Genomic DNA, 15,965 nt, shown 5'->3' on the forward strand with positions numbered 1-15,965 from the left:
TTATATGTTATATTTGAGATAACATATAGTATAATATATATATTATATAATAAAGTAGTTATTATATAATTATATATATTTTAATTAACTCGATTATTTTTTTAAAATTTCATAAAGGAGGGAGTACAACTCCCTCCCCTAATTTTTCTCTCTTGATAGAATGTGAAAATGGCAGGAAGTTTTAATGAGAATGATAATCTTCTTCATAGAAGCTCACAAAGAAGGTCTCTGTGATTCACTCCCAACGTTTTTCTCCAGAGAAAAACTCCTCTCTCAAATTCTCTTCCTCTTCCCAAAACTCAGAGGTCACAACTTCTGGATTCTTATTCTCAAGAGAACATAGAGGTTGACCTCCTGGTGGTGGCCATTTGGTTTTGCTGGAAGTTTTTGGAGATCGAGATTCAGATCAAAGTATTCGTGATTGGATCGAAGGAATACGTGAAGAATTTTTTCTTCAAGGGTAAACTTCAATTCATCTCTACTTCCTTTTTTATCATGCTATAAAATTATAATGCATAAATGTTTTTGTTTTGTAAAGTTGGGATTCTGTGAAAACAAATTGGGACGATCTTGCTTTCATTGCGGAACTTTACCGTTCCTTCAAGGAAAAATTCTAAAAATATTTTATATGGACAAAACATATCCATTGAACATTCTAATGGAAGTTCGTTCACTAGATGTGAAGAAATATATATTTTGACCTTAAAATGATAATGAAGAACTTCTTAGTTTTGAAGTATCATATCTTAGTAGAATTGATACACTTATGTATCTTGCTAATAATACAAGATCAGATATTGCATTTTCAGTAAATTTATTAGCTAGATATAGTTCTTCTCCAACGAAAAGACATTGGAACAAAATTAAGCATATACTCCGTTGTCTCCGAAGAACGATTGATATGAGTTTGTTTTATTCAAATAAATCAAATTTTGATCTAGTTGGTTATGCAAATTTAGATATTTATCTAATCTATACAAAACTAGATCTCAAACAAGTTATCTATTCACATGTGGAGAAACTGCGGTATCACGACGATCGGTGAAACAGATCATAACATTCACTTCTTCAAATCATGCTGAAACCCTTGCAATTCACGAGGCTAGTCGAGAATGTGTATGACTAAGATCAATGACCCAACACATTCTTAGAATATGTGGTTTGTTTGCTAGTAAAAATCTTCCAACGATATTATACAAAGACAACACAATATGTATATTCTAAATTAAAGGAGGATATATTAAAAGAGATAGAACAAAACATATTTTACTACAGCTTTCTACACTCATGGTCTCGAAGAAAATGATAACATCATTGTACAACAAATTTGTTCGAAAGATAACCTGGTAGACTTATTTACAAAAGCATTACCTACCGTAAGCTTTAAAAAATTGGTGCACAACATTGAAATGTGACGACTCAGAGATCTTAAATGATGTTTTCATGAGAGGAGTAAATATATTATATTTTTTTAGAAGTATAAATATATATGAAATATGTACTCTTTTTCCTTCAATATGATTTTTTTCCATTGGGTTTTTCTTAGTAAGATTTTAATGAGACATTTCATATATATATAATGAGCATCTAAGGGGAGTAATATTATAATAAAATAGATGTCCATTAGTACCCATGATTTGTGTCCTAAAAGAGCATGTGTAATTCTTTCATCACCACCATGATTCATTCTACATGAAATCCAGGTGCCTTATGGATACTCATCCTTAGTGTCCACTTCATTCCACCACTTACTTGTCAAATTACCTATAAATAGTGGCATTTGGTAGATCTTGGTAATTTACACATCGGTGAGAAAAGTAAAGAAATGATTGAAGAATTTTAGAGAAGTTTAAATTTCTATAATTTCTATTTACATAATTTTTATAATTTGTTATTTTATTATATATTATGCTTTATTTATTTTATAATATGTTATTATTATATTATATTTTCTCTGATCCATTCTGCTCCCAATTTCACAAAGTTTGATATTTTATTGATTGAATCGATATGATTTATTAGTGGAAAATTTTTAAATTTTGATTTATATTTTATTTAATTGGATGAAATAGAAAACTTTATGACATTGAATTAAATGAATTTTTTTTAAGGCGCAAAAGAAAGAAGAAAAGAAAGAGCAATTAATAATGTCTCATTAAATAAACACTATCATCTATTACAACTTGGGTTTTTTTTTTTTTTTTTTTGAAAGGACCCCTTGTCCTTTGTCCGGTAGTGATTAAGAACATAATAAATCATCACGATTTGAATACAATATAAGAAAAAGGTTACTACCCAATTTTTCCAACGGGATATTATGTAAAATTACACAAAACTCAAACCTCTCTCTCTCTCGGTCTCACTTTCTACTCTAAAATCACACTCTTCCCATAAAAAATGAAAAAATAAATAAAAATCTCTCAGTTTTTCTTATACTATACAATGGGCATTTGGAGAGCCCTCATATTTGCGAATGTCTAGTAGTGATTAATCAACAACCACACCCCAAAAGGATTCAGATAAAAGAAGAAGAAAAAAAATGCAGCTCAGCTCAGACTCGGACGTTTCCATTTCATCGCGAGCGGCAGCAGAATAAGCAGCATAATACACAAATTTGATCATATGGGGGTTCTTAATTATATAGAAACTAAACTAACGTCCAAATTCAGAGTGTTTTGGGTTTGGTTTGAAATGATTAGCAGGAGGAAATAGTGGAGAGTGTGGTGGCTGAAGCAGAGGATGTTCTTGGAGATGGAAATGCCTGTTTCAATAATACAGTTGGGAGAATGCTGGTTTTTCTCCTCTCTTGTTCTTTGATTACTTCTCCAGCAAAAGCCTCTAGTTTCTCTAAATTTGTGTTCTCAATCATCTTCTTTCCTTTGAATAAAACAGCTTCTATGTTCTTCTGTGTTAGCATTTCATCTGCTTTTTCCAATATGTTTGTGCTCTTTTGCCCTCTTTTTCCCTTCTCCAAACCCCCACCATACTTGCTCTTTCCTACAATCCCATTTCCCTGAGGACATAAAACAAAGAATTCCCTTGTTTGTTAGATTCAATGGAGGACAAATCTTCAAAAGTTGTTCGTGTTTTTGTTCTTTTTCTAATTAGAGCAATACTTAGGTACTAGGTGAGCAGTAAAAATAGCTGCAATTCAGCTAGCACTTAAGTATTATTAAGTGTAGAAAGGAAATTAAAAGAAGGAATTTGAGATGAATACCTGAATACGGATATAATTGGTTGTCCTGTGCGGACCAAATGCCATAGAAACAGCTTGATCAACCTATAGAATAAAGAAAACGCACACAATAATTAGCTCACCAACCCATTAAATGAATTAGCCCCATTTCTTTCTCTACGTGTTTTGTGATAACAAATTAAGATTCTCTTGTTTGTTGCCAAATATTTTATTTTGAAATTCTATTTGGACTTAAAATAAGGTCACTATAATTATGAAATGTTTAAATAATATATAAAAAAAAGGGGTTGGAGGAAGCTGATTTGTCATGCAATAAAGCTGTCCAATCCAAATACGGCCTCCTTTTTAAATGTTGTATGCTCAAAATTAAATGCCGAATCTCTTTGCTATTCTCTTCCTCAACCGACAAATCTATCCATATCAATTTAATAGTAAAATTTGTACTTCCGATTTATTTATCTTTTAACCACTTTTTTAGTGAATTAATTCATTGAATTTTAAATTAAGGTTAATTTGACTTGGGGAAGGGCAAGATTAGGTAATTTACCACGTCGGAAGCTCCTTCTCCGGCGATCCTTGTGAACGAGGCCGGCGATGAATTTAGGTTTACGGCGCCGAAATCCGACTCTCCGTTTCCGAGAGATACTACGAGGAGATCTTCGACGCTGTTGCAGAACGGAAATTCTTGTTTATTGTTCAACACATGAGTAATGGCGGCCGCCGTCGGGTTGTTCATCGCTATGCCGCCGTCAACGGCGGAGATTTTCGTTCGCTTGTCGACAGACGACATTTCGATGGCTCCAGAGACCGTCGGTTCTGCAGACGTCGCAATACAAACGTCGCGAATCTTGAAATCATAACCGTCCATTTCGTGAGCGTCGGCACGAGAAAACAGGAATGGCGCTCGCGTGGAGAGATCATAGCACGGAATCAAAACCGACTTCAACGTGTCCTTCAACGTGCACTCTCCAAACGTCTTGCGGAACAACTTCTCCACCTTCGTCGGGCGAAACACTCGTCGGAAAATTCCTCCATCTGATGACCGGAAAATCTCCCGACGGTTCTTAATCAGAAAATTCAAAGCTCCATCCGCCGTAAACAGAGGACAACCGTCTTTCCCCCTTGTAAACAGCAACGCCGCGAGAATGCCTCCCGCTCCAGAACCAGCAACCACATCAAAATAGTCGGCAATGCGCGCATCAGGCTTTCCCGACTTCCAACGGAGAAAATCCTCAAGATATGCAAGTGACTTAGCGGCAAGAATTCCGTCGGTGGAACCTCCACCATCAATACTCAGAATCCTGACCTTCCCTGAGTTCTGCTTTCCAGATTTCAAGCCATTACCATCCATCGGAGCCTGAGCAGCCACATGTAGCTTCGGATCTGAATCATCACAGCCAAACAGAAACTTATTTTCCAGAATGGAGAAGATCTCATAAGTAAGCTTATCAACATCGAAGCTCACTGACTCAATATCGTTAATCTGAGGAAACGAGGTCACAGCAGCCATTTTCCACAAATCAAATCCGCAAAATCAAACTCGAGAATCAATTAAAGTTATTAATTAGAAGAAAATGGAAATGGAAATTAACTCCGTCCGCAGAGGAATTGGAGAATGTGAAAATGGATATAGAAATGGAGAATGAAGAGATGAAGAACAAGGAAGTGGCGGGGGAGTTTATATAGCAAAGAGAGTGAAGAGTTACGTACGTGCGGCACTGACTTCGGAAAATGCGCGCGTGCGTTCTATTTCACCTTCCCCTTATTTTTTATTTTGGAAAAAAAAAATATATTATCGTGGAGGAACATTCCTTGAATTTGATAGACAATTAAATAAACTTCTTCTTCTTTTATTTTATTTTTTAACCAATGTTTTATTAATAATTAAAAATGGAATTCCTTTGAAGGCGTGTTTGGCGGAGAAAAGATTAATTTAATCTCACCTTGTCTGTTAGGAGGGTGGCCACGTATATTGTTATTCTGACATTAGGCCGTAGACAAAACTAAATGATTCAGCCATTTATTCGACACTAGTAATAATGTATATATAATTTATCATTGTGGTTATTCGGGGGGAAAAAAAAAAAAAGAATTATTGGATTATTTTTAAATTGGAGAGAATTTGTATGTGTTCCCTCCCTCCAAAAGAAAACAAATTAACTTCCGTTCAAACCAAAAGCAGCCCTCCAATTAAATTCCAAAATAAAGGGGACAGATTTTGCTTTTTGGCACTTTCCTTTCTCTTTTCTCCCCTTTTTCTTTTACCACCAACGCCAACACAAAATGAAGGGCAAACAAAAACACTTCAATTAGCAATTCAAATATGGCTAGGCCTCTTTCAACTTTTAACTTTTTTCCTTTTGGTAACGGAATTCGTTTTTACTTTCTTTTTATAATACATATAATCCTGAGACCTTTTTAGTAACTATTTTATTTTTTTTTATTCTTTCAAAATCAAATTTACTATCAATATTTTTATTTATAGGTTTCTTACTCATTACCTACTTTTTAAACATGCTTTAAAAAATTAGACTAAAATTTGAAATATAAGTCTCGTGTGGTGATATATATATATATATATATATTTTAATATTAAGTTTGTTGAAGGTTGTCTAAGGTAAGGCTTAAAGCTTGCTAGGTGTTGAAAGGAGGCATAGGTCACATCACAAAAGGGGAATTGTAGATGTCTTGAAGTTTGCTTCGACCAACCGAACTGATGAATATATACCAAGTAAGAAATAATCAAATCGGATCCGGGCTGACACCCTATAACCTTGAGCACCAGAAACGTCCCTGACACCATTGTCACACGTAACAAAAAGCGTGGGATGTTGATTTTTTTGATTTTTTTTTTTTTTTCTGTATTCATGCAATGGAGGTATTCCATAATTGAATTCAAGGATAGTAGCTATAGGGATGTTGATTTTAAAGAGTATTGAGCGGGAAAAAAATGAAAAATGGAATGATTATGGTGTGCCAAGCCAATAAGATGGTAGTAGGAAAATGTGTGTTTTGAGTTTGGTAGTGTGGAAAGTGTTTGCACCGTCAAAAAGGAAGACCAAATAATAGAGTCATATCATCATAAATGAAATGAGATATGGGGTTGGGTGCTAGCTAGCTATATATATTGTACTCTTAACTAGATAGGATCTAAGATCCTATTTGGTCCCCCACCCCCAATCTTTAAATATCTCTACTCTATTCTTTTCTACCCCTTTTGGCCTTTCTTTTTTAACCAACTTGGTAAACTTTAATTTAACCCTTTTTTTTTACTCCCCTTTCTCCCATATATCTCACCATCACACACATTTTTCCTTTCTACTAACTCAACTTTCAACCTCACCCACCTCCTTTTAACTCTTCATTACCCACTTTTCACTATGTTTTTTTTTTAATCCTTGATTTAAGGTATCTCACTTCAAATGTCTTATCAATATATTTAGGTACGACTCTTGTTTTTATGAATCATCAAATGTCTTTTTAACCTACTTTATCATCGTTAAAAAATCATAAGATCATTCAACATATGATTGTTCTAAGCTAAATATGATTAATTTTGAAGTTTCTATGAAGTGTAGGTAGACTCTCTAATCTCTTGGTATGTACAGAAACTATTAAGTTTCTAAAAACTTTATTTTTAACCATACTTTCATGGTTTCGTGATCTCTTTTCTTCTAATGCAATATAAATTTATTCGTTTACCCTCCTTTGCTCACGTCTCACATGACGAGCTAAACATGATTTGATCTCATATCTTTATCGTTAAAGCAATTTTACTTTCAAGGAAAATGATCTAGGAATTTGGGCTTGTGTGGCCTATTATAGGATTACACAGAAAAATAGGAGTCACTCTGTCTTCTTGAGTTTTTTTTTTTTTTTTTTGAAAAATAATAACTATATAACAACTCAATAAATTTGATTAGATAAATAAACTTACATGTCAAACACATTTTATGAACCTTATGCAACTCTCTTACACACATCTCAATACATACGTACATATTTGTGAGAGGTATGTGAATGGTTATATTTATGATTTAGATGGTTAAATTATAAATTTAGTGGTTTTAAAAGTTTGAATTTTATTCATACAATTTGATACACAAGGACAAAATTATAATTTTCCTCAAAACTAGAAGGTGCAATTTTGTAATTTAACCCATCTGCATTGGTAAGTGTACGGTACAATGAATGACTTGTACATATATTTCTATTTTTTTAAGAACAAGATTTGCAGAGGCAGAGAACAGAGAACAGAGATGGTGAGCTGGCAGATAACTATTTAAATTTTTGTTATAGACCAAAATTTGATGTACACGAGTCACACACAACACAGAGTCAAAGGAAGGGTTGAAAATTATAAAAAGAAAAATATTGTGTTGTGTTGTGTTGAGTTGACACTTTCACCCACAGTTGTACAGGGCCCGTACCCGACGACATGTACCTAATGGCTGAGCTGTGCTACAAAATTAAAAACGCCTATACTCTTTATATTTACATTTACATTTACATTTTCTTTTTTTCTTTTCATATATATATATATATATATATATCTTTTGTACACGTACGCACCTTCCATTTCAATTCTCACCCCCCTCACCTCACACACGTGGATTCTATGCTTCTTCATATTCAAAACTTTTCTATTTTGATTTACTCCTCCAACACTTAAGGATGCACCTAAAATTTATAGTTTTGTTCACTACATACAAAAATTTCCTTAAAAAATCTAATTAATGAGTTTTTTTTTTTTTTTTTTTAATATTGCTAACTATTTGTAGAAAATATAAAATAAGAATTTATGAAAATTTAAAGAAAAAACGATATGATTGTCTGTTCAACCATATCATTGTCGTGATAACTTGTAAAAATATAAGTTATTGTTACTTCTTAATTAGAATAATTATGGAAATTAAATGAAGAGTGTATTAACTTGAGAAGAAAATCATGCAAAAAAACCATCATTGCACTTAGCACATGCAAAACTAATTATCCTGAAATGTTACAATTCTAACCACTAAAAATGTAGGAATTAGAATACAAAAAATCAAAACTTATCAAGAAAGTTTATGCTGGAACATGTGAACGCATAAGAAGCCAGACAAACCATGCAATGAAAATTGGAATCGTGCATTGAAAAGAAGCATGCGGCAAGGAAGATGACAAATGCATGAGCGATGATATGTCCAATCAAAATGCAAGTTGGAAGTTGATTTGAAAAGGATACGACGGAGCCAATGAACTGATGAGTTGACGAAAGCGGCAGACGAGGTATAGAATTAAATGTAAAATGTGACTGATAACCATTAGAGAGAGCTTTGAGGACAATCAATTGAAACTATAAATAGATCAAGTCTCTCACACTTTAGAGGTTCTTATTTCTGCTCTTCTCTCGCTTCAGAAGGGGAGAAATTCTTGAGTTTTAGAAGAAGAGAAAGATAAAGGGAGAGATCTGTCATTCATTCTCTAGCGTAAATGCAGCAAGCTAATCACGATAGCCAGGAAACGGGAAACTGTGACTAGTGGCTTGACACTAGGGGTGTTCAAAAAACCCGATGACCCAAAAAAATCGATCAACCCAACTCAATCCGTGCGGTTTGGGTTGGGTTATCAACTTATTTGGGTTGGGTTAGGTTCAAATAAATGAAAAATTTATGGGTTGGATTGGTTCATGGGTTCACCTAATAGAACCCGAACCAACCCAAATTTATTATTAACTTTAAACTATACATTTTTTATTACTTATAACACAATTATTTATACATATATTGATTTAAATTTTATTTCATTCCAATATTTTTTTTAATAATTTATTCTTCAACAACTCTTAAAAGTAGTTTCTCTACACTATATAGAAAAAAAAAATTCACTATATAAATTGAAATTGAGTGTTAATCTTAATTCAATATCTGAAAATAATTAACTTAGATTTTTAAATATTTACGTTTTGCTTCTTTTTAGAATAAAATTTTAAATAAATTACTCGATTAACCCGAACTAACCCAACCCAAATATTTCATGGTTGGGTCGCGTTGGGTTCATTTTTTAATAAGGGTTATTTGGGTTGAAAAAATTTACAACATCAACAATTGGGTTGGATCTAAAAAGTCTTTCAATCCAACCCAACCCAATCCATGAACACCCCTACTTGACACCATTATTTCTCTTATTAAACTTCTTTCATCCATTTTGATGTGCTCTTTCGAATTTATAACAAAACATCGACAGTATGTTTGTACTTCATTCTTAATATAAATCATGAGTTTCATCAACTTTTATTCATCTATGTGCTTGTTTTTCCTCACAATGAGTAGCTACGTCTTTAATAGGCTGGGAAGAATAAATCAACATCCTAGCGAGTTTTGCATAAATAGAAATTTCATTTTGTTTAATGTGTGCACAATCTCATTGCTTGAATCCATATGGTCAATCAGTTCAAGTAGAAATAGCTAACTATGTGAGAGAGTAAGTAGCTGTGGAAATCATTAAACAAGAAAAATGATGGCTTTAGAAATAAAGACAATAATTTGTTTATTTAACTTAAGCATGCATCTTAGACACGAGATTAATGTGGCTTAAACACCGAGAAGTAGTTATTTTATTTTGTTAAGTTAAAGACATGAACTGATCCTTATGAAAAAACTCGAGTGAATGTTGATGAATCTTTTCAACCCTACATTTATCCATCAACAACTAGTTATTTAAAACAAGCTTGCTAAAATTTGTGTTACACTTTTATCAACAACGCATACCATTTCCATATTCAATGCATATCACCTTCATCCTCAACGCATTTCTAACCTTGTCTTTCCTTTCGTTTGTCTATAGAGAGTCTTTCATTTTACTAGCTTAAGCATCTAACAAAAAAATTGATTAATCTTGAAGTGTGAAAATTATTAGGTGACTAGCATTAATTAGTTATTATAAAAGTCCCTATGTTCGACCCCGACTCATCAGGATACTCTAATCAAATTTATACTTGGATTTGGTTAGGGAAAACTTATGTTAATTAAAGATAATCCAAGCAGTTAATAAAAATAAAATAACAATTCTCATTAAGTGAGCAACAATGTCTCATATCTATGGTTCTCATATACGTAAGAATACATCACTTTTGTCATCGTCGTGCAACCACTTCAACCTAAATAGTTGTAATAGAGGGAATGACATGATTATCTGTTCAAACATATAATCTCTATTTGTTATATTGTGATGTTTCATATCTATGATCTAAATCACACTCGTGGACGAAAAGATATATAACTTTATTATGTAACCGCTTCGACATAAATAGTTGTATTGAGAAAAATGACGTGATTGTTGTTCAAATATCTTTCCCCGGTTAGATCATGATAATTTCATAACTATTTTCTACATCGTATCCATATATTAAAAAATACATTACTTCAATCTAAAATAATTATAACGAACGACAAAATTCATAAAGGCAAAATAAAGTGGTAAAAGTCCTCTCAAAATAGTCACTCCCATGTGAAGTATAGATCAGTTTTCACTCAATCTATTTAACTTACTTAACTGTATTGCTTGGCGGTGTACCGGAATATATAGGGCATGTTATCTGTTTATAAAAAAGAAAAAAAGAAAGTCGGATATTTTAACCCTTTTGTTAGTGTGGGTTGGGTTATTTAATTTTCATAGGGATAAACTTGTACTTTAGCGGGCCAATGGGCAACAATGTTCTTTAAGTGTGTTTGTTGAAACTTCTATTTCATTCAACGAAATTTATGGAGCATATATGCTATTAATTGCCCTAAGTCCCCACTCCCTTTTTTCAATCAACAGAAAATATCTTCTTTTTTATTTTTTTCTTTTTTTTTTCCTTTTCCACAACTCATAAATACCATTAATTACCTTTTAATTTTCGTCAATACCCAACATCTTCCACTACCATCATATTAATTAATAAGGAGAGAGAATTTTGGTAACTTATTAAAATTTCTAATCTATCGTCATTCCTCTCTCTCTTTTTTTTCTCCTTAATGGAAAACCTATAATTCCGTTGACGTCCATCAAGTCGTTTTTGTCTTTGCATGAAGTTGATTTGTATTAAATAAATTAGTAGTTATGATGGTATCTTATGCACACTTCAAAAGTCAGTTTATATATTTATTACGTGAAAAATTCTATCTCGACGCATCTCAAATATAATATAATAAAATATTATCAAATGGTAATTTTATTTTTTAATTATTTTTTGTATGATAAAAAAGTAGGAAACATACTGTACATGATTGTTTTATTTATTACAAACAACAAACAATCAACTATAATTTTGTTTTTTTTTTACGTCGATGATTAAAAATATTTGAAATATATAAAATGGAATGAATGTAGAAGTGTTTTTCTTTCTTTCTTTTTTTACAGACTTCTAAGACATTTTTCTCATTTATAGGCAGTGACAAATTTAATATGGGTATATAAAGTAAACAAAATATTAGGTTAGTGATATATGCATTTTCAGCCTCTTTGGTCAATTTTTCGGAAAAAAAAATTATTAAACTAATTAAGGCTCACAAATATAGTTGTGATCAAAATTAAAAAGAATGTCACGTAGAGAGTGACTTTTTAATTTCTTTTTCTTAAATTATTTTTAGGTTTTTTTTTCCTCTTTAAAAAATTAATTTAGGCTTTCTTTTTCTACGAGGCTTCAACTTCATTTTTTTTTTTTTTTTTTTTTTTTTTTTTTAATTCCTTCTTCAACTTCCACTTCACTTTTCTTGACTTATTTTTCAGTTTCTTAGGTAGGGTTTTAAATTATTTTTATATTTCTTTTTGAGTTTGTTATTCTATTTATAATTTTCATGTTTCGACTATTTTTAGTTTATAAATTTATTTTTCATGTTTCAATTGTTATTCTATTTATAATTTTCATGTTTCGACTATTTTAAGTTTATAAATTTATTTTTCATGTTTCAATTTTTTTTTTTTTTAAAATAGTTTATGGGTATTGGGTTGCTTAGTCATCGTTCACAAGGAATTTTTTTTTTCTTAACTTTTATTTTAATAAAGAGAGTTTATTAAAAAGAAAAAAAACCTCGTCCTGAAACATATATACTTTTTATTTCTGAACAACATATAGAAATGTGAAATTTAAACCTAGCTTCTTAAGTGACAGTTCATGTCTTAATTAAATGTGAGAAATAATCTTAGTTAATATGTAAAATATTCTGAAATGATGGCATTTTCAGTGAAATCAGCAAATAATATTTTAATTTTAATAAATCATTCATCCAATAAATGAGTTCACTAAAAAAGTGATATTTATTAAAATGGGGAATTCTAAAATATCATATAAAAGCATATTCTATTCTTTTATAAGTCGAAACTATATTATGAATTAAATACAAAATAAATAACTTGACCCATCGAGAAATGTTCGATTAAACATGAAAAATATTGAATCAAGGATTTTGGTTTTTGATTTTTTTTTTAAAGAAAAAAAAAACAGAAAAAAAGATTTGGACGTTTGGAGGGTGGGACTGCGGAAAGTCGGTCCAACTAATTTTTTCCGCGAGGGACATACTACTATTTATGAAAAGGCTTCATTATTATTATTTATTGCTTTCATATTCTCTTATATCCCTTTCTCTACGTATTAATATTGTTATTATTTGGATAAATATCAATTTATGTTCCAAAATTTTGGTATAGTTTCAATTTAAATCATAAATAATAATTATATTAATTTAAATTCTAAACTTTTATAAGTATATCAATTTGAATTTTAAATTAATTATCAATTTAAACCTTAAACTTTCGTAAGTTTATCAATTTAATCATTGAAATTTTATAAGTACATCAATTTAAATCATCTATCATGTTTTATTTAGATATACTTATCAAAATCAGAGTTTAAATTGATACAATCATTAGTTAAGAATTTAAATTGATACACTTCTTATAATTCAAAATTTGAATTGATACAATACAACTATTAGTTTAGAGTTTAAATTGATACAACTCTCAAAATTTAAGGATATAAATTGATATTTGTTCTTTTTTTTCTCTCTAAAATTTGCCCACAATTTGTTTTTATCAATATCCAATAAAGGAGTAGACTTGTTGAGTTGGACTCGACTTATATCGATATATTTGCTCGTTTTTACCTTCTTATTTATTTTTTTTCTAAAATTTGCATCCAACTATTCTAGAATAGAATTGTATTAGTTTAGCATTTTTACTTAAAAAATATTTTTATAGGTACTTGAATTTTGGAAAATTGTTAAAGTTAAGCAAAGTGATTCTTTTAGGAGTTGGAATTATGATTTTATCCTTAAATTACTACTCCATCAAATACAAGAAATTTGAGAATGTCTCTCTTGATTCATTTTTGTTTTAACTAAATGACTATTCGTTTTTTATATGTTATTTTGCTTATTTCCTAAAATCAGTTGAATTTAGATTTCATGAAATCATTTAAAAGTCAAGATGCTTTATATTTTGTTAAGCTTATAAATTTGGTTGGAAATAACATGAGAAAACATATAAAATTGAATGAATAAGAAAAGAAGTATGATTAAATATATGGTATTTGATGTTTTTGTAATATAAAGGTAAAATGATAACTTCACTTCTTAAATAAGTTTTTAAAAAAACTTTTTGGAAAACATGTGTATTTTTCATAAGGTTTTTGGATTTTTAGGTTAATTTTAGCTATTTTCTTGAATCAATATTTACGTTTTATAATTAGAGGTTCCAAAAAAAAGTTTCAAAAATATTTTTGAAATATTTTGCTATAAAGTAGAAATATTTTTGAAATTTTTATATTTATAATTTTTATAATGATTGTGTCTAGTAGTTAGTTATTCAACAAGTAACTTCTCCAAAAATCACTTTGTATTGACGTTAATTTTTGCGTAGCACATGAACTATGTTTTTTACGAGTTAGGCTTTAAATCAATCAGTCACATAATATTTAATAATACAACAATGCATTGGTGTGTGAGGTTAGTGTTACTGTGTTGACAAATTAATGGCATAAGCCTAATGAAACACATAAAAAAAAACATTTTAATATATTGAAACAACTTTGAAAAATAGAAGGTCTCATTTGATAATTGGTTTTAATTTGATTTTCTTTTAGATTTAAATTTTTTTCCTCCTAATTTTTATACTATAATTTTCAATGAATAACCTGGTCAAAGCTATTTTATTATTGCCAAAATTAGACCGTTTATTTTAAAAAAAAATACAACTAAATTTTGCACTTTAACAATGTTTCTTTAATTGAAAACATCGAAATTCATTTTATCTTCATATAAATTTGTTTATTTTTTTAAATACAATACCGATGGAAAATTCAAACCACAAATTTTTTTTATTGTTAACATATTTGTATGTTAAGTTAGTTATACTCGTTTTTGACATATAAATTTATTTATTTTAATACACGTGAAATGTTATCGATAATATTAAAAGAGAATATAAAAGAATAGAATCTTTTCTACTAATATATATATATATATATTAGAATAGGTGATATTATTATACAAGAATAAGGGATCCCACAACCCGGAATCAAGGCATCAAAGCGACATGACAACAAAACCAAAACAAAGTCAACAAGATAAGACCCGAACAAATTTTACTATTAAAATATATTACCAGGGGTTAGCAAACTCATTTAATTTTCTAAAATATCATGGGCAAACTAATCCTAGAATATTATTGCAGTGCGAATTAATTAACAAATGGTGCATGCCAAAATATTTGTTTGGCTAATGAGGAAGCACAATTATTATCCAACATGCTTCTAATTTTGGGAAATTTTCTATACATAAAAAGAATCGTCTCCGAAGGGCTAAAAATAATCATTCCCATTCCAAGCCTGACCGTTAAAATAATTATTTTCGGATTTTTCATGAGTTGATTATAGCATTGTTTGCTTAAAGTTATTTTTAATTAATTATTTAGCGTTAAAAATACCAGCAAAAATAAGAGAATGGTAAATCTTTTTTAGATTTTTTTTAAAGGTAAAATCCATGAATTAGTAGAATTTTATTTAAGTCATTAAACTTTGAGTATAATTTTTATTTAAACATTATTATTATTATTTTATTATTTTTCGAGAGAAAAGTCAACAGAAATGAAAAAAAAGCAGCTCCCGGCGAGGATCGAACTCGCGACCTTTTGCTTACGAAGCAAACGCACTACCACTATGCTACGGAAGCGATTGATTATAAATTATTTTATAAAATTTTTGCCATATAATTTTCATCGTGAACTTTGAATCACTCTTTAATTTAGCCACTATCGCCCCGTTCTAGACAGTTTACATGCAAATCATACCTTGTTTAGACCATCAAAAATTACATGATAATTGGTTTAGTCACAATTAATAAATGCACGCATTTAATATTTTATCAAAAAACAAATGCACGCGTTTAATATACCACAATTTTTTAACTATTGTCGTCCCTTTTTTTTTTTTTTTTTTTTTTTTTTTTTTTTTAAGACAAAGATCAAAAGGGCAAAAGTCCAACCAATTACAAAATGCAAAAGCATAATAAACCATGCACGATAAGAAAAATGTAGGATAGAAGACTCCCGATCTATCAAAGCTTTACGTGCAACATTATCAGGAAAAACATTTTGACTATGACGATATGGGAGAAAGTGACAACACCCAGCTCAACGCTCCGATTCTTAGTCTCTGTAACAAAGAAGAAGATTTCAGAAATATCGACACCAACATCATTCAACAGATTGATTACCTCCAAGCAAACAGACTCAACAAAATATTTGAAAT

At 30.3% G+C, this 15,965-nt stretch overlaps 1 protein-coding gene and 1 non-coding gene across 2 annotated transcripts; both read right to left on the reverse strand.

Annotated features, from left to right (window-relative positions):
• Window positions 1-2,123: 2,123 nt before the first annotated feature.
• On the reverse strand, window positions 2,124-4,900 carry LOC120074532 (patatin-like protein 3). The gene is made up of 3 exons (XM_039027687.2): window positions 3,744-4,900; window positions 3,218-3,280; window positions 2,124-3,013 (listed from the first exon to the last, which is right to left on the reverse strand). The coding sequence occupies exons 1-3, from the start codon at window positions 4,704-4,706 to the stop codon at window positions 2,696-2,698; spliced, it is 1,344 nt and encodes a 447-aa protein (XP_038883615.1). The 5' UTR covers window positions 4,707-4,900; the 3' UTR covers window positions 2,124-2,695.
• A 10,415-nt stretch (window positions 4,901-15,315) lies between these two features.
• TRNAT-CGU (transfer RNA threonine (anticodon CGU)) lies at window positions 15,316-15,387 on the reverse strand. Its single transcript has one exon. It is a non-coding gene; the product is annotated as a tRNA-Thr (tRNA).
• Between the last annotated feature and the right edge of the window lie 578 nt (window positions 15,388-15,965).

The sequence above is a fragment of the Benincasa hispida genome, chromosome 3, assembly GCF_027475165.1.
Source record: "Benincasa hispida cultivar pf3 chromosome 3, pf3_genome.v1.1, whole genome shotgun sequence".
In the NCBI taxonomy this organism is placed as follows: domain Eukaryota; kingdom Viridiplantae; phylum Streptophyta; class Magnoliopsida; order Cucurbitales; family Cucurbitaceae; genus Benincasa; species Benincasa hispida.

What these genes read in the sequence shown, in the direction of transcription:
- LOC120074532 (XM_039027687.2), bottom strand. Translation starts at nt 4,706, where the DNA reads ATGGCTGCTGTGACCTCGTTTCCTCAGATTAACGATATTGAGTCAGTG. An exon ending in GAGAAGGAGCTTCCGACGTG is followed by an intron (nt 3,281 to 3,743) that starts GTAAATTACCTA and finishes TTTATTCTATAG; the next exon opens with GTTGATCAAGCTGTTTCTAT. An exon ending in CCAATTATATCCGTATTCAG is followed by an intron (nt 3,014 to 3,217) that starts GTATTCATCTCA and finishes TTATGTCCTCAG; the next exon opens with GGAAATGGGATTGTAGGAAA.